The sequence below is a fragment of the Rhinopithecus roxellana genome, chromosome 3 (genome assembly GCF_007565055.1).
Source record: "Rhinopithecus roxellana isolate Shanxi Qingling chromosome 3, ASM756505v1, whole genome shotgun sequence".
In the NCBI taxonomy this organism is placed as follows: Eukaryota; Metazoa; Chordata; class Mammalia; order Primates; family Cercopithecidae; genus Rhinopithecus; species Rhinopithecus roxellana.
In genome coordinates this window covers 146,704,571-146,726,837 of record NC_044551.1, presented here as the reverse complement: position 1 = coordinate 146,726,837, position 22,267 = coordinate 146,704,571, and the positions used below count along the sequence as shown (strand labels likewise).

Sequence of the window (22,267 nt, the reverse complement as noted above, 5' to 3'; positions counted from 1 at the left end):
AAAAAAAAAAAATGGAAATTGGCTCGAATACATTTAAAAAGTAATAACTCTGAGTTATCTTTGTCAGTGGTTTGACAAGGCTCAAGCAAGGATGCTACAGATGAGTTGCAAGAGCCTGGGAAAATACAAGAAAGGAATCAAGCAGCTATAATGATTTTTAAAGGAAGAATTTAAGGAATTGAATCTCAAACTATTGACTGTTAGATGTTAGCCAGGTATGTTTCTAATCTCTTGACTTTGGATAATCTGCAAGGTCAAGATAAATAAATTGAGAAGAGAATCTGAAACTAATAAAATATTTATAAATTCAGAAGCCAAACACATGGAGGTTTTAACTATGAGGAAGGAAACAGATCCTGAGATCAAATGTAAAAATTCCACTCATGACTGCACAGCATGCTCTCTTGCCTGCTTAAACAATAAGCTTAAGGGTAGAATGTTTCCAACTATAAAAATAGATCGAATGTCACTCACTAGCAGACACCCACTTCACCAGGCACCACCCAGCTTGTCCTCTAAAGCCCTCCTAAAAATGAAAGGCTCCCTTGTTTCTTTGCCAATCAATGAAACAGCCAAACATTTTCAATGGAAGCAAGCAAAACACAAAATTCCCTCAGCTAATAAAATTGTGTTATTCTCTCCAGAATGAATCTCCTACTCTAAGCATCTCTCTGTTTACAGGAATTTTACAAGTTAGATAACAAAAGGGACCTAATACACTGCTTGATGGTGCTAGTCTATTTTTAGGCAAAGAGAATATGTTCCTAGAGCAAGAATAGACAACTTAGAGCACAGGGGCCAAGACGTAACAGAAGCCATAGTGAGTGGCACTTTTCAGGTGTCTACCTTTTATCTATCTATCTATCTATCTATCTATCTATCTATCTATCTATCTATCTCAGAGAGAGAGAATTTTATATACATATATTCTGACAGTAATAACTTCAGCACCTTTTGCTCATATTTTCCAACCAACCTTTCCCTTCCTGCCCTTCTATTTGTTATTTTTTTGTAGAGACGGGGTCTCACTATGTTGCCTAGGCTGGTCTCAAACTCCTGGGCTCAAGTGATCCTCCTGCCTTGGCCTCCCAAAGTGCTGGGACTACAGACGTGAACCACCATGCCCAGCCTTGCCTTTCATTCTCCATCCAAACTCATTCTTCTGCTCACTATCATTTTGGCTCTGTTATTTCCCTCTTTTCCTTTACTGATGTAAGGCACACACCAGGGGCAACTAGAGAGAGGCATAGTTCAGCCCTGATAAAGCACAGTAGACCAGAATCATCAACTCCCTTCTGAGTTTTTTAAAAGGTGGGAGAGGATACAAGATGGCTGACTAGAAGCAATTTGTACTTGCCTTCTCTACTAAGAAGAACCGAAATAGTGACTAATCATACTACAAATGGATCATCCAAGAGAGGGCACTGGAATTCAACAGAAAAACTGACAAGAAATACCTAAAGCAAGGAAGGAGAAGGAAGTCAGCTTGGCCAGGATTGGTGGGGAGCTGAGATTCCCCAATATGCATAAAGGGTAAGAGAACCTCGGTGGTCCGTATTTCCACCATGAATCCTGCAATCCTAACCATGGGAAAGTCTCTTGGCCCTCCAGGCACTGGAAACTAACACTGCTGGGAGACTGTGTGACAGCACTGCTCTCGGGAGAGCGCTAGCGCTGGGTGCCACACGACCCGAGACCTAAGCTGCAGCAAGGCACCATTTTAGAGCCCACCTCCAATAAACTGCAGTGGCCTAGAGCCCAGCAGTGCTGTGGCTAAGGCCCAACAGAAACATGGGCTGTTATACCCAGTGCTTAGGTGCAAGTGACTGCGGGCTACTGCACCGAGGCTGAGTGCCATCAAGGCACAGGCTACCACCGTCAGAGCTAAGGGACAAGTGGTGTGCACACTTCCCACGCATCAGCCAAGGCTGCTAACAATGAAGGTGGCACTGTCCTCCTGAGCAGCAGGGCAACAATGTGAACATTCCTGGGGATTGCCCTGCCCCTACCTACCATGGCTGGCACCTGCACATACCATCAGGAGGCCTGAAAACTAGCCTAATTGGCCTGGCCTTGATCCCCTCCATGTAACAGCATACAATTGGGGGGTAGGGGGAGTGAAGGGATTGCCCAGCCCAGTCCACCAATGTTGGCACCTGAACACTCCTCCCAGGGGAATGAGGTTGGGCTTACCTTCCCGGCTGCTACCACCACAGCTGGCACCTACCTGCACATGCCACCTGCAGGCCTGGAGACTGACCTGTCCAGCCCTTTGCAGCCACTGCCAACACCAGCATGCACTGCACGAGACACAGAGGACTGTCCCACAACTGCTATCGCCCATACTACACCAGTTGCCCAGGGGTCAGAGAACTCACCCATCCTTGCACTGCTACCACTACTGGCTTCCAAGATACCAGGAGACCCCAAAATCAGCTTGCCTGGAACTGCTAACACTGGTGCAAGCATACACCACCCTGGAGCCTAAGGACAGGCACACTTGGCCCACTGCTGCCACCATCAGGGTCCAAAGACTGGCCCACTTGATGTCCTAGTCCCCAGCAAAATTTCACCACAGCCTCCACTAATAACTGCACCCTAAGCCACTAAGAAAATCACAGGTACTATTGATGCTATTTATAGCCAAATAAATCATACAGAGACCATGCTACTGAACACACTCAGAATAAAAGCCAAAGTGCCCTGTACATCCAATACCATAGACACATCTACAGGAAAGAATATTCCCCTATGAAAGCAAATTTTAAAAGCTGGCAGAAGTGACTGTTACACCAGCTATGTAGATATGAATGTAAGAATACATCAAACATGAGAAACACCTTCCAAGGAAAAGAATAATTTTCCAGCAACACATCCCAATCAAAACAAAATTCATTAAGTCCCCCCAAAATAATTCAAATTATTGATTCTAAAGAAGCTTAGTGAGATACAAGAAAATTCTAAAAAATGTACAAAGAGGCCGGGTGCAGTGGCTCACGTCTGTAATCCCAGAACTTTGGGAGGTTCCGGCAGGCAGATTGCTTGAGGTCAGAAGTTTGAGACCAGCCTGGTCAACATGGTGAAACCCTGTCTTTCCTAAAAATACAAAAATTTAGCTGGCCATGATGGTATGTGCCTGTAATCCCAGCTACTCTGAAGACTGAGGCAGGAGAGTCACATGAACCTGGGAGGCGGAAGTTGCAGTAAGCCGCGATTGTGCCACTGTGCTCCAGACTGGGCCACAAAGCAAAACTCCACCTCCAAAAAAAAAAAAAATACAAAGAAATCTGAAAAATAATTCAGACTATGAATGAGACATTTACTAAAGAGATACACACTATAACAGAAATTCTGGAAATGAAGAATTCATTTAATGAAATAAAAAATACATTCAAAAGATTCAACAATAGGCCAGATCAAACAGAAAAAATAATTTCAGAACTCATAGACAAGTCTTTTGAAATAATATAGACAAAAATAAAGAAAAAGTAATAAAAAAGAATAAGCAAAGCCTTTGTGACATATGGGACACCATAAAGTGGCCATAAAATATGCAAATTATCAGGGTTCCAGGAGGCAAACAGAGAGCAAAAGGGTAGAAAACCTAGTTAATGAAATATCAGATGAAAATGCCCCAAATCTACCAAGATATTTAGACATCCAGATACAGGAAGTTCTGACATCCCCAAACAGATAAAATGAAAGAAGGTCTTCTCCACAGCACATTATAGTCAAATTGTCTAAAATCGAAATTCTAAAAATAGCAAGAGATAAGCATCTTGTCACCTAAAAAGGACCCCCTTCAGACCAACAGGGTATTTCTCAGCAGAAACCTCACAGGCCAGGAAAGAATGGGGTGATATATTCATAGTATTGAAAGAAAAAAAACAAAAAACAAAACTGCTAGCCAAGCATACTACATCCAGCAAAATTATCCTTTGTAAATGAAGGAGAAATAAAGTCTTTCCCAGAGAACCAAAGGCTGAAAGAATTCATCACCAGTATATCAGCCCTACAAGAAATGCTCAAGGGAGTTCAAAGTCTGGAAATCAAAGGATGACATTTTCCATCCTGAAAACATATGAAAGTATAAAGCATTGTTAAAGCAAACACACAAACAAGGAAGAGAAAGGATTCAAATGGTATCACTACACCAAATCACCACAAGGAACAATAGGATAAAAAGGAAGGAACAAACAACAAAACAACCAGAAAGCAATTAGCAATGTGACAGGAACAAAACCTCAAATATCAACAGTAACCTAGAATGAAAATGGATTACATTCTCCACTTAAAAGATAGACTGGCTGAATGGATTACAATTATGACCAACTATATGCTGCTTACAAGAAACAGACTTTACTTATAAAAAGACTTACAGATCAAAAGTAAATGTATGGAAAAAGATATTCCATGCAAATGGAAACCAAAAGTGCACAGGAGTAGTTACACCTATATCAGATAAAATATACCTTAAGCCAAAAACAGTAGAAAACATGAAGTCACTATATAATGATAGAGAGATCAATCCAGCAAGAGGATATATATGTTTCCAACACTGGCATACCTAAACTCATGAAGTAAATATTACTAGACTGAAAGACAGATAGATTCCAATACAGTAATTTGTATGGTACTTCAACACCCCAGTCTCAGCATTAGACAGATCAAGACAGAAAATCAACAAAGAATCATTGTATTTAAACTGGGCCTTGGACAGATTGTAGTTAACAAACAGACTTAACAGACTTTTTTTTTTTTTTGAGACAGAGTCTAGCTCTGTCGTCTAGGCTAGAGTGCAGTGGTGTGATCTTGGCTCACTGCAACTGCTGCCTCCCGGGTTCAAGCGATTCTCCTGCCTTAGCCTCCCGAGTAGCTGGGACTACAGGCACCCGCCACCTCGCCTGGCTTTTGTATTTTTAGTAGAGACGGAGTTTCACCATGTTGGCCAGGTTGGTCTCAAACTCCTGACCTTGTGATCCGTCCACCTTGGCCTCCCAAAGTGCTAGAATTACAGGCATAAACCACTGCACCTGGCCTACAGAACATCTTACACAACAATTCTTCTCATTACCACATGGAAATTTCTCAAAGACAGATCATATGTTAAGCCACAAAACAAGTCTCAACAAATTTCTAAAAATTGAAATCGTATTAATTATCTTCTCAGACCACAATGAAATAAAAGCAGAAATCAATACCAAGAAAAATTTTGGAAACTATACAAATATATGAAAATTAAACAACATGCTCCTGAGCAACCATTGGGTCAATGAGGAAATTAAGATGAAAATTAAAAAATATCTTGAAACAAATGAAAACAGAAATACAACATACCAAACTCCATGTGACACAGCAAAAGCAAAAGCAGTACTAAGAGGCAAGTTTATAGCAATAAATGCCTACATCAAAAACGCAGATTTCAAATAACAATCTAACAATGTGCCCCAAGAAACTAGAAAAGCAAAAATAAACCAAACCCCAAAATAGCAGAAGGAAATAATAAAGACCAAAAAACAAAACAAAAAAATAAAGGATCAATGAAACAAAAATTTGGTTCTTTGAAACGATCAACAAAATTGATAAATCGCTAGCTAGACCAAGAAGAAAAAAAACCCAAATAAACAAAATCAGAAATGGAAAAGGAAGCATTACGACTCACACTACAGAAATACAAAAGATTACGAGAGACTATTATGAGGTACACACGAACAAACTGGAAAACCTGGAGGAAATGGATGAATTCCTGGAAACTTATAACTTACTAAGATTTGAATCAGAAACAGAAAACGTGAACAGACCAATAACGAGTAGCAAGACTGAATTAGTAGTAAGAAGTCTCCAAACAAAGAAAAGTGCAAGACCAGAGGGCTTCACTGCCGAATTCTACAAAACAATAAAGAACTAATACCAATCCCCTTCAAACTATTCCATAAAAATTGAAGAGGAGAGAATTTTTCCTAACTTATTCTATGAGGCCAGCATTACTCTGATGCCAAAAAGCAGACAAAGACACAACAAAAAAAGAAAACTATAGGCCAATATCGCTGATAAACACAGACATAAAAATCCTCAACAAAATACCAGCCAACTGAATTCAACAGTGTATCAAAAAGATGATATACCATAATCAAATGGGATTTACACCAAGGAAACAAGGATGGTTTAACACAGAGAAATTAATAAATGATATAACATATCAACAGAATGAAGGAAAAATATATGATCATCAATAGATGCAGAAAAAACATTTGATAAAATCCAACATCGCTTCATGATAAAAATGCTCAAAAAACTAGGCATAGAAGGAACATGTCTCAAAATAATAAAAGCCTAAGTGACAAACCCACAATTAACATCATAATGAAGGAGGAAAAGTTTTTCCCTCAGAGATAGAGTGAGACCTCTATCTCTCACCATATATAAAAATCAATTCAAGATGGATTAAAGACTTAAATGTATGACCTAAAACTATAAAATTACTAGAAGAAAACATTTTAAAAAACACTTCTGGACATTGGTGTAGGCAAAGACTTTATGTCTATGACTTCAAAAACATAGACAACTAAAACAAAAATAGACAAATGGGATTATATTAAACTAAAAAGCATCTGCACAGCAAAGGAAACAACAAAGAGACAACCTGTTGAATGGGAGAAACTATTTGCAAACTATTCATCTGACAAGGGACTAATATCCAGAATACACAAGAAACTCAAACAACTCAACAAAAAACCACAAATAATTCCACTAAAAAGTAGGCCAAGGACAAAGACAGTTCTCAAAAGAAGACATATTATGGCTAACAGGTATATTAAAAAATGCTCAATATCACTGATCATCAAGGAAATACAAATCAAAACCAAATAAGATATAATCTTATGGCCACGTGATGGCTCATGCCTATAATCCTAACACTTTCAGACGCTGAGGCAGGTGGATCACCTAAGGTCAAAAGTTCCAGACCAGCCTGACCAACATGGTGTAAACCCCACCTCTACTAAAAACACAAAAATTAGCTAGGCATGGTAGCGGGCATCTGTAATCCCAGCTACTCAGGAAGCTGAGGCAGGAGAATAGCTTGAACCTCGGAGGTGGAGGTTGCAGTGAGCTAAGATCGTGCCATTGTGCTCCAGCCTGGGTGACAGAGTGACACGCTGTCTCAAAAAAAAAAAAAAAAAAAAAAAGACAAAAAAGAAAAAGAAAAAAGAAAAGCTATCATCTTACTGTGATTACAATGGCCATTATTATTACTTTTAGATAACATCAGAATTGAATTGATAGAATAACTATCATTAAAAAGACAAAAAAGAAGAGATGCTGGTGAGGATACGGAGAAAAGGGCACTCTTACACAATGATGGTGGAAATGTAAATCAGTACAACTACTAAAAATTACTGGAGATTTTTTTTAAAAATTAAAAATAAAAAAACTACCATACAATCATGTAATCCCAATACTGGATATATGTCCAAGGGAAAATAAATCAGTACATCAAAGGGATACCCACACTTGCATGTTTATCACAGCACTATTCACAATACCAAAGACATGGAATCAACCTAAGTGCCCATTAGCAGACAGATGGATAAAGATAATGTGGTATATATACAATGGAATATTATTCAGCCTTAAAAAGGAGTAAAATCATTTCATTTGCTGCAACATGGATAGAACTGGAGGTCATCATGTTAAGTGAAATAAGCCAGGTACAGAAAGACAAATACTCCATCTTCTTACTGATAAGTGGGACCTGAAGAACTTGATCTCATGGACACAGAGTATAGAATGATGGTTACCATAAGCCAGGAAAGGTGTGATGGTGGGAGGAGAAAATGAAAAAAGATCAGTGAATGGGTATACATTTACAGTTAGATAGAAGAAATAAGTTCTAATGTTTGATAGCAGACTAGAGTTCCTATAGTTAGCAACAATATATTGTATATTTCAAAGTAGTTATAAGAGAGGGATTGAAATATTACCAACACACAGATAAGTATTCAAGGAGCTGAATACCTTGAACACCCTGACGTGATCATTACACAGACTACACATGCAAAAATTATCACATGTATCCCATAAATATGTAAAATATTATCTATCAATAAAAGGAAATAAAGGCAAAAACAAAGTATAAAATCCTACTGGGCAGGAGGTTATGCTCTGTATTTGTTAAAGAGCCTAAAATACTACAATGATTAAAAGAAAATTAATAACAATTATAAATACCACCAATGGGGCAGATTAACTTAATTTCCTTCCTTCCTCCTTCCTTCCCTCCCTTCCCTCCTTCCTTTCCTTTCTTCCTTCCCTTCCTTCCCTCCCTCCCTCTCTCTTCCTCCCCTTCCCTCGATTTTCCTGACTCAGAGTCCTGAGTAGCTGGGACTATAGGAGCATACCACCATGCCCAGTCAATTTTAAAAATATTTTTGTGGGCCGGGCGCGGTGGCTCAAGCCTGTAATCCCAGCACTTTGGGAGGCTGAGACGGGCGGATCACGACGTCAGGAGATCGAGACCATCCTGGCTAACACGGTGAAACCCTGTCTCTACTAAAAAATGCAAAAAAACACTAGCCAGGCGAGATGGCGGGCGCCTGTAGTCCCAGCTACTGGGGAGGCTGAGGCAGGAGAATGGCGTGAACCTGGGAGGCAGAGCTTGCAGTGAGCTGAGATCCGGCCACTGCACTCCCGCCTGGGTGACAGAGTGAGACTCCGTCTCAAAAAAAAAAAAAAATTTTTTTTGTGGAGACAGGGTCCCTACTATGTTGCCCAGGCTGGTCACAAACTCCTAGTCTCAAGCAATCCATCTTCCTCAGCATCCCAAAGTACTGAGATTATAGTACCAAATCCAGCTTTAATTTTCTATAAATTTAAATCTTGCATCATTTAATCTAAATAAAAGCTGTAGAAAAATTGACATCTGATATACATCTTAAGCTCTTATGAATAAGATGTATTATTGCCCTATAAGATTGTTAACCTTCTATATAATAGGAAATACAAATAATCAAGACAAGTATGAATAATTTAAAAGAAAAATGGGTAAAACACATACACACACATTTTGAAGAAGTTATTCAACAATTACATCTTCTGTGTACTAGGCATTGGGGATAAAGCAGTAAATAAAACAAAGGTGGTTCCTATTTTAATAGAACATACATTCTAAAAGGAAGACACTGGCAATAAAGAGGTAAACAGAATAGATTTCCGGGCAGCCATGGTAACAGTGACTGTGTATACTGCAATCTACCAACTATCCTCCCCAAACTGTATAAACTATACAAAGGTGTGCAAATTCCATGACTTTGACATAACTAGAAGACACAGAACAATACAAACATCAAATTGCCTTTAATTAGAAAATATAAGCATCAATTTCCAGCAGAGGTATTTCTCAAGCTCTCACTCTAACCCTTTGCAAAAGGGAAGGCAAAGTTGTGGGGGCAATGCCCAGAAGAGTAGAGAACAAAAGGCCTCAGACTAAACTACAGTAACCTCAAGAAAGAGAAAGACCATTACCAGTGTGAATGCCAGAATACTGAAAAAAAAGTTCTAGAAAACCTGAGCAGACTATAAGAAAGGAACTTAACAGTATAAACGAAACTTGAGGAAGTAGTCTGAGAAACGCTGAAGACAATTCCAAAGAGCAGAAGATAAAAGGAAGAGAAAGGAATCTTTCCGAGTAAAGGGAAAAAGAAGCAAGAAAGGAAAATTTAAGACCAAAGACAAACTATTAAAGGACATACAATCTTTCTTCCAACTGTCTCTGCAAAAGAGGGGGTTTTTGAACTAACAATTTATAAACCACCCCACACTGCTATTCTATCCACAAAACGCAAATGTGTAAGCAATCTTCATCTACACCAACTGTTATAAAAGGAAATAGAAAATAGAAAATGCTAAAAACACTTGAGTAGATGAATCTGCCCAAAACCAACTATGAAGCAGAAGAAAACTCTAACACAATATTCCACTCTGAACTAAATATTCTCAAATAAGCATTTAAAAACAAGTTTGAATTACATATTGAAAAACTTAGAATAGAAATGGGTAAAACAAACAGAACTCCAAAGAACAGAAAGGTTGACTGAACTCATGAAAGAAACAGAAGAAAAAGGCAAAATCTATCAGAAATGAAAACTGAGTTATAAGGACTCAAGGAAAAATAGATTTGAATAAAACTGTTTTTAATTCAATTATTACTTATTATTTTAAATAATCCTAGAGAATGAAAGTGAGATAAAGTAGAGAAAATAAAAAGAGGTTGCAAAAGACAAGAAATCAAATTACATAAAATTGGAGCTCCTGAAGAAGAAAAACAACACATTAGAACAGAACTAGTATTTAAAACTTTTATGCAAGAAAACTTCCTAGAAATACAGAAAAACCTGGATATACAAATTAAAAAGGCCCACTGTGTACCTGGGAAAACGCCCTCAACAATGGATTTTGTGAAATATTCTAGAATATTATTTAAACTTTATTTTAAAAATAAAGGAAAAATCCTCAGGGCATACAAGCAAAATGAATCCAAAACTTATAAGGCAAGAGAATCAGATTTCTCAAAAGAGATATACAAAACCCTTGTATAATGTAGTGTCATTTTCAAGTAATTCAATGAAAGAAAATTATGAACCAGGGATTTTATATTAAATATCTTGCCAAGCTGTCACCCCAATACTGAATATATGAGAAAAAAAAAAAAGTTTAAACAAGCAAGATCTCAGAAAATATGTATCCATAAGCTCTTTTGCAACCATCCACAAGAAGATAAGCTTTATCCAACCAAGAGATCACGTGGAAACTTCAGAAAAAGGACTGATGGTGAGTGCTATGATTTGAATGTGTCCCCTCCAAAATTCAAGTACTGAAATGTAATGGCCAATGAGATGCTATTAAGAAGTGGGGCCTTTAAGAGACGATTAGGTCATGAGGGCTCCTCTCCTCATGAATGGGAGTAAGGTCCTTATAAAAGAGGTTTCCTCTGCAGTGTTGCTGGCTTGCTCTTCCATCTTCCCCCACGTGAGGAGGCAGCATTCATTCCCTCTGGAGGATGCAGCAACAAGGCAATATCTTGGAAGGGGAAAGCAGTCCCACAACCAAACCTGCCCATACCTTGACCTCGGCTTTCCAGCTGCCAGAAATGTGAGAAATTTCTGTTCTTTATAAATTTCCCAGATTGTAGTTTTCTATTATAGCAGCACAAAAGGACTAAGACAGTAAACATTTAATATATTTCATGTATAAAGACTAAAACAAATGTAGACGATGGTTAAAAAATAACCTGTTAAGTATTCTGACAAGGTAGAAATAATGCAACCGAAAAACAGGAAGAGAAAGGGAAAAATGAAAGCAGAATAAGCACATTATTATTAAGTATGTTAATAGTTCAGAGTCAAAGGATATCATTAAAAACTAACAAACCAGGCCAGGTGCGGTGGCTCATGCCTGTAATCCCAGAACTTTGGGAGGCTAAGGTGGGAGGATTGTTTGGGCCCAGGAGTTCGAGACCAGCCTAGGCAACAGAGTGAAATCCCATTTCTACAAAAAATTTAAAAATTAGCCAGGCTTGGTGGCATACACTTGTAGTCCCAGCTCCTTGGGAGGCTGAGTAGAGAGAAATGCTTGAGCCCATGAGGTCGAGACTGTAGGTATCTGTGATTGCGCCACTGGCCTCCAGCCTGAGTGACAGAGTGAGACTGTTTCAAAAACAAAAACCAGCCGGGCGCGGTGGTTCAAGCCTGTAATCCCAGCACTTTGGGAGGCCGAGACGGGCGGATCACGAGGTCAGGAGATCGAGACCATCCTGGTTAACACGGTGAAACCCCATCTCTACTAAAAAATACAAAAAACTAGCCGGGCGAGGTGGCGGGCGCCTGTAGTCCCAGCTACTCCGGAGGCTGAGGGAGGAGAATGGCGTAAAACCCGGGAGGCGGAGCTTGCAGTGAGCTGAGATCCGGCCACTGCACTCCAGCCCGGGCGACAGAGCGAGACTCCGTCTCAAAAAACAAACAAACAAACAAACAAACAAACAAACAAACAAACCCCCCCCCCAAAAAACAAACCAGATAGTATATAAATATGAACACAGGTAACTAGGAACATTCTAAAGGGGTGGAAGTTCAAAGGTAACTATTACAACAAAATTAAGATCATTTTAAATATCAAGAGATATTTAAAAAGCAAATATAAAGAAAGTTAAAAAGAGCAAAGAACACATCATATAGAAAAATTATTAATATAATGCACACACAGAAATGATAACATAATGATGAGTTGAGACCAAACATAAAAATCACATCAATAAACACGAATGAGTTATCTACCAAAAAATATTTTCAGTTGGGTCACAAAGCACTATCCAAGTATATGTACACAAGACACACAAGGAGCATTCATAAAAACTGATAAAATATTCGGTCACCAAAAAAGCAGCAGTAAATTATGTAACACAGAAATTACACAAATAAAACCCTGTGATCCCAATGCAACAGAACTAGAAATTAATAACTAAATCAAAAGATTAAAAAGACCCTTCCACCAGGAAATTAAGGGACTTTTTATAGTTTTCATACAGCTGTTGTATGAAAAGGAAATAAGGTCAAAATTACAGAATTTCCAGAAATAATAATAAAAACATTAAATATCAGAATCTATGGGATACACTTAAAGCAATGATCAGAGGAAGATCAATAGCCTGAAACACATATATAAACAAAAGTGAAAGAATGAAAAAAAGGAATTAAATCCCCTTTCAAAATGCTAAAACATAGAAAACCAAACAAAGCACAAGGCAGGAATAAATAAGATAAAAATGGAAATTCATAAGGTAAATTCATAAGTGGCATTTACTAGTTAATCAAAATCTTGTGGGGTTTTTTTTTTTTCCAGTGAGACAGGTCTTGTTCTGTCTCCAGTGCTGAAGTGCCGTGGCACAATCCTGGCTCACTGCAACCTCAACCTCCTGGGCTCAAATGTTCCTCCTACCTCAGCCTCCCATGTAGCTGGGACCACAGGTAGGTGCTACTGGACCACAGGTAGGTGCTACCACATCCAGCTAATTTTTTGTAGAGACAAGGTCTGGCCATGTTGTCCAGTCTGGTCTCAAACTGCTGGACCCAAGCAATCTTCCCGCCATGGTCTCCTAAAGTGCTAGAATTACAGGTGTGAACCACTGCACCTGGCCAAAATCTTTTTTTTATGTATTGAAAAAAAAAAAAGGCCAGGTGCAGTGGCTTATGCCTGTAATCCCAGCAATTTGGGAGGCCGAGGCGGGCAGATTACAAGGTCAGGAGATCGAGACCATCCTGGTTAACACAGTGAAACCCCGTCTCTACAAAAAAATGCAAAAAATTAGCCGGGCGTGGTGGTGGGCGCCTGTAATCCCAGCTACTCGGGAGGCTGAGGCAGGAGAATAGCTTGAATCTGGGAGGCGGAAGTTGCAGTGAGCTGAGATCACGCCACTGCACTCCAGCCCAGGCAACAGAGCGAGACTCTGTCTCAAAAAAAAAAAAAAAAAAAAGAAAGAAAAGAAAAAGAAACTTCACAAAGTAGACACATCACTACTAACTTTAGGTAATCACAAAAGAAAGTGAGAAAGAACAAGTATATCAAATAAGAAGTATAAGAGTTCCCACTGAATACAGTCATGCACAGCATGACAATGTTTTGATCAACTGTGACCAGCATATGCAACAGTGGTCCCATAAGATTATAAGGGAGCTGAAAAACTCCTATCACCCAGCAGCTGCCATATCGTCACAGCACAATGCAGTACTCATGTGTTTGTGGTGATGCCTATATATCTACCATGCTGTCAGTTGTATAAATGCATAGCACATACAATGATGTATAGTACATAATATTTGATAAAAATAAATGGCTATGTCACTGGTTTATGTATTTATACTATACTATAATAAACTTTTAAAGTTACTTTAAAGTGTACTCCTTCTACTTATTTAAAAAAACATTAATTATCTGACAGTCCCAGGCAGGTGCTTCAGGGGGTATTTCAGAAGAAGGTAATGTTATCATAGGAGATGACAGCTCCATGCCTGTTATTGCCCTTGAAGACCTTCCAGTGGGACAAGATGTGGAGGTAGAAGACAGTGATATTGATGATCCCGACCCTGTGTAGGCATCGGCTAATATATGTGTTTGTGTCTTTGTTTTTTAAAAGAAGTTTAAAAAGTTTTAAAAACATTTTTTAATAGGAGGAAAGGTTATAGATTAAGGATATAAAGAAAATAGTTTTGTACAGCTGAATACATGTTTATGTTTGCAGCTATTACAAAAAAGTAAAAAGTTAAAAAAATTTAAATGTTTATGAAGTTAAAATGTTACAGTGAGCTAAGGCTAATTTATTACTGAAGAAAGAACATTTTTTAAAAAATAAATGTAGTATAGTCTAAGTGTAGTGTTGATAAAGTCTACAGCAGTGTATGGTAATATCTTAGGTCTTCACATTCACTCACCACTCACTCACTGACCCACCCAGAGCAACTTCCAATCCTACGGGTTCCATTCATGGTAAGTGTCCTATTCAAGCATACAATTTTTTATCTTTTCTACTGTATTTTTACTGTACCTTTTCTATCGTTTCTACTGTATTTTTACTCTATGTTTTCTGTGTTTAGATGTGCTTAGATACAAATACATGAATACTTACCACTGTCTTACAAGGGGGTGGATGGAGGGAGGGAGGGAAAAGAAGGGAGAGGAAGAGAGAGAGAAAGAAGAGAGCCATCCAGAATAAAACAAAGCAAATATAGCCAAAATGATATTTGGGGAATATAAGTAAAGGGTATATAAAAAATTTCTGTATTATTCTTGCAACTTTTCTGTAAGATTGAAATTATTTCAAAATAAAAAGTTTAAAGAACTTATTTATGTAACCAAACACCACCTGTTCCCAAAAATCTATTGAAATAAAAATAAATAAATAGTTTAAAAACAAAATAGATAAAAAACAAGATCATTTCAGATAGTGATAAGTACTAAAAGGAAAATAAAAATTAGTAATACTACAAAAAAATACCTGGGATGGGGTATGGGGACTGTAGCATAGTGAGTAAATTGGGAAGTCAGAGAAATTAACATCTGAACTAAGACCTAAACTAAAAATAGAAGCCAGCCATCTGAAGATCTGGGTAAAAGTTCCAGGTAAAGATATTCCACATGTTCTAAAGTGAAAATGTACTTGTGACTTCAAGTCACATATGTTAAGGCATATGTTAAGCATTTAACTTACATTAGCTCTAATTCTCACATTAACAGGTGGGGTATCCCCATTTTCAAAGAGAAGACAGCAGTTCAAAGGTGTTAACAAGTTATTAAGGCACTTAGCTAGAAAGTAATGAGGCCTAGATTTATTTTATTCCAAAGTCTTTTCTTTCTGCATTATCACACTTCTTCAGGCAACAGTCAAGTCATCCTTAATGATTCTTTTAAAAAATATTTTCAGTTATATACACATTTACATTGTCTCACTTATGAAGAGAAACCAAAAATTAAAAATCTTGGGAATTATTTCACTTATTGTTTAATATGTATTTGTTAATGATATTTTGATATTCAGTGAAATGATGGGTAAGAATTATATTCACAATTTCAAGTGCCAGCTATAAAATTCAATTACTGCTCTATAATGAAATCTATTCATTCACACATTTATTGAGAAAGGGTCTCATTCTGCCACCCAGGCTGGAGTGCAGTGATATGATGTCCAATACACAATTAAAAATGACTACATGATAGTTCCTTAATATTTTACGCAAGCGTAATACCACTCAAAAAAAATTTCATCCTAAAAAAAAGGTCACAATCTGACTTTATTCCATAAAATACCTTTAAATTTGACATGGAATCTAATACTTGGTACACATATGACTACCATTGACACATGATGTTTTTTGTACACTGGAATCAGGAAGCATACTATTTATGCAGAAAAACAGTGAGTAAAATTAATTACACTGAAGAACAAAGAGTACTAACTTGTGTTCCATTAGGGCACAACTATTGGTCTAATTCATACATTAGTACATTGTGGGGGGGGAAAAAAAGAGCAATGTTCCCAAATTGAATAAAATCAATTTGCAAATTTTTCTTTAAATCCAGGGTTTTCTTTCTTTCTTGTTCTTTCTTTCTCTCTCTCTATTTTTCTTTTTATTAAGACAGGATCCCATTCTGTTGCCCAGGCTGGAGTACAGTGGTGTGATCATGACTCACTGCAGCCTCAACCTTCTCGGCTCAAGTGATCTTCCTCAGTCTCCCAAAGTGCTGAAATTATAAGCATGAGCCACTACGCCCAACCCCAGGGTATTTTTTGTTTTTTAATTAAAAGTAGAAATTTCCAAAAGAATTTACTCAATAATTTACAATTTATAAATGACCATCTATGATAATTATAAGCTACATAGATGAAGTTACCAAGTAACTTTTTAAAAATCAAAGATTAGTCATGAATCAGAAGTCCTGGAAAAGAAAAATGACCAAAACCTACAAAAGGGAGTTTCAGAAAAAAAGTCACTGGTATGTGAAAAAATGATGCCTTTCTATGCAGAGATGAATAACAATTTTTACTACAGCTCACCTGTAGTTTCTGAGTCAAAGAGTCCCTCTGTTCTTGTAGTTCTCTGGCATTATCAATTTCTTGTTTTAATCTTTCTATTTCCTAGAAAAGGCAGAGAAATGTCTTAATATTTAAACTATATCAAGGAAAGGGAAGGTCTTGTTTTTCCCTGAAATTATTTATTTTAGAAAAAGATGATTTTAAAAACATTCCTTCATACTGACTTTTGGAGGGATGAATTTATCTTTATAAGTACGTTGTCTAGAACGGAATAATCTTAAGCAACAGCAACAAGTCTAACTTGGTGGTTCTGGTACAGCACTGCTTTGAAATAACAATCTGAATATTTTAATGTTGCTTCAAGCTTTGTGGATATAATTAATTCCTAAGATATTAAAGTTTTGACTGGAACCCAGAGAAAGCAACAGCTTTTAAAATCCATTTAACCGCTAATGATTTTCTGTTGACTGTATAAATGCAACTCTCATCTGGAAGGCAATAGGTGGTATCTCAGTCTGACTGCCTCACCACAGTTCACAATAACAGAAATGAGGATAGGGAAAATATGAGCAAGCGTAATACCACTCAAAAAAAATTTCATCCTAAAAAAAAGGTCACAATCTGACTTTATTCCATAAAACACCTTTAAATTTGACATGGAATCTAATACTTGGTACACATATGTTAGTTAGATTACAGATGAGTAAAAAGCAGCAAATACCTCTTCCTTCATTTTCAGTGTCTCTTCCAGTTCTTGTATTGTCTGATTTAACTCTGTCTTATGAGTATGTACTGCGTTTGCTTGGCTACTAACACATTCAAGTTCAGTCACCTAAAATCAAATGAGAACACAGATTAACTTAAAGTTCAGCTTTAAAGAGTTTCTTGCTAAAGACATAGCCCCAAATAAGTGAAGAGTATATTCTGAATAAATACATAAAAATTAATTTGAGAAATATTAAGACACTCAAGGTAGAGTGAATATAAAACTAGGAAAAGGGAAAAAGACTAAAGGAAATAATTATTTACATGGTTTGGTCATGGAAAGGTTACGATAACTTAAATTAAGTGATTAATGACAGTAGAGAATCCCTATAATGAAAGTCTTCTTTAAAAATTTCTTCCAAAAACATATTCAAGATCAGATATGGCCATCTGTCCTTCATCTGTAGCCTTCAAATTCAATATGGGTTCTGAAAACTGGCCTTGCAGAAGTGAGAATTTTTTCAAATACATTTCCAACATGTAAGAGAATCTGGAAGAGAAAATAGGCTTAAAATACAACTTAAATCATTACATACTAGAATGACTTTACATCAACAGTGTCTCTCATGGGTAAGATAAAATTTTGTTAGTCAATAAGAATTTACCGAGGTCCCAAAGAGTAATATAACTTTTAATGCGCACTTGGTATTTTCTGAGAGAACAGAGAGGGGCACTGTCCTTAAAGTTATACCATCCCAAACTAGAATCAATAATAGAAGTCAACATAAACACACACTCACACACACACGCACACACCCTATCGCAGCTCTTTACACATATCATGTACTCACAAAATTTTGGTTTACTAGAAAATAGTAAATTCTAGACTATTAAGGAAACAGAGTAAATCCCTCCCCCTGGCATTTTCCAAATACCAAATTACCTTCTACATTCTGTGATTCTATCTCTTATAAAATTTTCTTCTTCTTATATACTAATAGCCTCGTTACAAACCCTTATCACCCAGGCCTGAACAAAACCAACAGCCTCCCAATGGACTTAATTATAACCTTTTCCTATTCTTCTCTGCAAATTGCTAACAGATTCATCTTTCATTCCTGTGATTCCGCCATTCAAAGACTTTCAGCAGCTCATCTTTTTTACGATATCAGATCTAAATCCTCAGATCCTCTGTATATTGGCCCCAACCTTCTCAACCATCCACACTGCCCAAGATATTCAGTGAGTATTTCCAACTAAAAGCAGGCAAATCTCCTTGTCCTCAGAACAAGTGATATTCATTCCCAACTTGTTGATTTAACTTGAATGTCCTCTCTTGCCTCTGAAAACCGTTCAGACCTAACCAAACCCTTAACTCTTAGCTCAGCACGTACTTTCTCCAGCAAGTCATTCCTATCTGCCCAAGCCTTCAAGGCTCTCCTCTGGTTCATAAAACCAAGCATCTGTTCAAAAATCTTGGGAATTATTTCACTTATTGTTTAATATGTATTTGTTTTCTTTGTCTCATTATATAATAAATTCCTTAAGGGGAGTTCCAATTCTGATAATGATGAAATAGTTTTTATTGGAGTAACTTTCCTATAGAAAACAATTGCAAATTGTGGGCAAAACGTAAAAGTCAACTATTTGAAGTACCTGGTGAGTAACCAAAGTGGGCAAAAGACAGCAAGAAAGCAGTCACTTTGGGTGACATACACATTTCCACATCTGCAAGAAAGCAGTTACTTTGGGTGATATACACATTTCGATATCTTTTTGCCTGAAGGCACTCTGCAGTCTGGCTGCATTGCTTGACTGAACTCAAACAGAAATCCATAGTCTTATTTCTCTGAGGAGCCTGAGAATTTTAGGACTCTGCAGAACACCTGGAACAACTAGGAAAAGAGCTGGAAGGCTGAAAGAACTAAACTGTGACGGTGCTCAACACAGAGATGACAGTTTGAAGTTCTGCTAGTCCCTGCTAAATTAGAGGGCCTTGGTAAATACCTCAAGCTTTTCAGTGAAACCTTGGAAGGGTTATGTCTTAGAGATAAAGATTTCCTAGGACAATGTGATTTACCCTAGGGTTACAGCAAAATTGAAATAAATGAATTCTAACAAAGCATAAATACACAACTCCACAAATTCAAGATAATCCCCAAATAATTGAACTGCCTGCTGAAACAAAAACTGATTATTCAAAAATAACAAAATCTGTGGTCTCTGCAACATCTCATTTACGATGTCTAATACACAATTAAAAATGACTACATGATAGTTCCTTAATATTTTCTGACTATGACAACTGTCATAAATTGTTTTTTTTTAATTGTGGTAAAAAACATATAACATAAAATTTATCATCTTAGTCGTTTTAAGTGTGTAGTTCAATGGTGTTATGTATATTCACACTGCTGTGAAACAGATCTCCAGAACTTTTTTAACTTGCAAAACTGAAAGTCTATAACCATTAAACAACTCTCCTTTCCCCCATCTAAGTTAATTTTTATACACAGAATAGAAAAACATTTACTCAGGTTTCTAACTTTTCCTCCCTGTCTCAACTCCATTTCCTTTTTTTTTTCCTTGCTGTTAACCAAGCTGAAGTATGCAGTGGCGTGATCTCAGCTCACTTCAGCCTCCGCCTCCTGGGCTCAAGTGATGTTCCCACCTCAGCCTCCTGAGTAGCTGGAACTACAGGGACATGCCACCACACCCAGCTAATTTTTTTATTTTAGTGGAGACAGGGTTTTGCCATATTGCCCAGGCTGGTCTAGAACTCCTGGGCTCAAGCAATCTGCCCTCCTTAGCCTCCCAAAGTGCTGGGATTATAGATGTGAGCCAATGTGCCCAGCTTGGAATCCTTTTTAAAAAGAGAACTTAAAGGCATCTGTTGGGTGAAGCACTTCTATGCCTTGAATTTAAAAAAAAAAGTCTTCTTTTTTTCTTTTTTAGAGACAGGTCTTGCTCTGTCACCCAACCTAGAGTGCAGTGGGGCCATCATAATTCACTGCAGCCTCCAATTCCTGGGCTCAAGCAATCCTTCCCATTCAGCATTTCAAGTAGCTAGGACTACAGTATGTGTCACCATGTTTGGCTAATTTAATGGAGATGGGGTCTTGCCATGTTGCCCAGGCTAATCTCAAACTCTTGGCCTGAAGCATTAAAACACTTTACAAGTAATTATTTGGGCTTCTGATAGTAATGGTATTGAAATTTCTGATTTTCTTTTTCTGCACCAAATCTCTAATATTACCAAAGTTAATAATTTTCTACTTGTATTTTTCAAGTTATTCCTTCTTTAAAAAGAAAATAATAAAAGCAGCTTATTGACTCACTGCAACTCATTGAGACAGTGCAATTATATGGCACTTAAGTGTCTCAACAAATTTTCATAGGAATTGTACAGAATACATATTTTTGACTCGGTGCAACTACATGCCAATTAAGTATTCAATTAATCTTCATAGGAATTGTACAGAGTACTTGTTATTCCTATTTTACAGATGAGAATATTGACCTGGAAGAAGGAAATAACTTATCAAAGATCATATAGATAATAACCAGTAGAACTGGAATTCACACTCTGGAACACTCTCGTCTTGTAAACCAGAAATGGAGAATCCCCAACCCAGGACAACTTAGGGGAAAAGCATTCTCACTTCACCATCAACACCCAAAGCTGAAATTCTAATTAAACTACTCCCTGAATTTTTTCTCAGCACACATTTTAACTACCATGTCAGTACTAATCAACTAGCACTAATACATTAGTGCTTTTATGTACTTTGTGCATTACTGCTAGTCCCCATGGACAATATAGGGAATCAACATGGTTTGTTGACTTCAAAAGGCATATATTCTTCATTCTCATTAAACTATGGAAAATATTTTTCTTAACCAAACAAATGCATATAATACAACCCGTACATATGTCCTGACATCGTAGAACTAGAAGATACTCCTGTGCTGAATCTACATGCAAATTTCTTCTGATCAAGAAAACCTGTTAGCTCTAAATCCCTGTAGACATCAGCCCTGAAATTACCCGCTTGTGCAGACGTTCTGCTTCCTCTTGATAGGCAGCAAGTTGCTGTTTCCATTGTTTCACATTGGCAGTGGACTCCAGCAGGGCTGCAGTGAGTTTGGCATTATTTCCTTTGAGGGTAGCCAGTTCAGCCTCCCAATGTTTGCTGATTGCTGAACTGAAATAAAACAAAAAGAAAATTCTATCCATTACACCAACTACTGTTACCTTGAAGGGACAGCAGTACTCAGTTCTATTGTAGGGTTTATAGTCTAAGAATGTTTTCTTTTCTTTTCTTTTTTTTGAGATGGAGTCTTGCTCTGTCGCCAAGGCTAGAGGTGCAATCTTGGCTCACTGCAACCTCTGCCTCCTGGGTTCAAGTGATTCTCCAGCCTCAGCCTCCCAAGTAGCTGGGACTACAGGTGCACGCCACCATGTCCAGCTAATTTTTTTTATTTTTTTAGTACAGATGGGGTTTCGCCATGTTGGCCAGGCTGGTTTTGAACTCCTGACCTCAGGTAATCCACCTGCCTCAGCCTCCCAAAGTACTGGGATTACAGATGTAAGCCACCATGACCAGCCCTAAGAATGTTTTCAAAGACAACCCCAAAATACTAAAAAACACAAATACTTCGCCAAAATATTCCTAGTAAAGAAAACCTGGGCCGGGCGCGGTGGCTCAAGCCTGTAATCCCAGCACTTTGGGAGGCCGAGACGGGCGGATCACGAGGTCAGGAGATCGAGACCATCCTGGCTAACATGGTGAAACCCCGTCTCTACTAAAAAAATACAAAAAACTAGCCGGGCGAGGTGGCGGGCGCCTGTAGTCCCAGCTACTGGGAGGCTGAGGCAGGAGAATGGCGTAAACCCGGGAGGCGGAGCTTGCAGTGAGCTGAGATCCGGCCACTGCACTCCAGCCCGGGCGACAGAGCGAGACTCCGTCTCAAAAAAAAAAA

At 37.8% G+C, this 22,267-nt stretch overlaps 1 protein-coding gene across 1 annotated transcript in view; it reads right to left on the bottom strand.

Moving 5' to 3' along the window:
* The window catches only part of HOMER1 (homer scaffold protein 1), a 137,533-nt gene that overhangs the window by 5,108 nt on the left and 110,158 nt on the right, over positions 1–22,267 (bottom strand). The window contains 3 exon segments of the mRNA XM_010364098.2: positions 16,601–16,681; positions 17,301–17,411; positions 21,333–21,489. Of these exon segments, the coding sequence (XP_010362400.1) occupies positions 16,601–16,681; positions 17,301–17,411; positions 21,333–21,489 (349 nt within the window).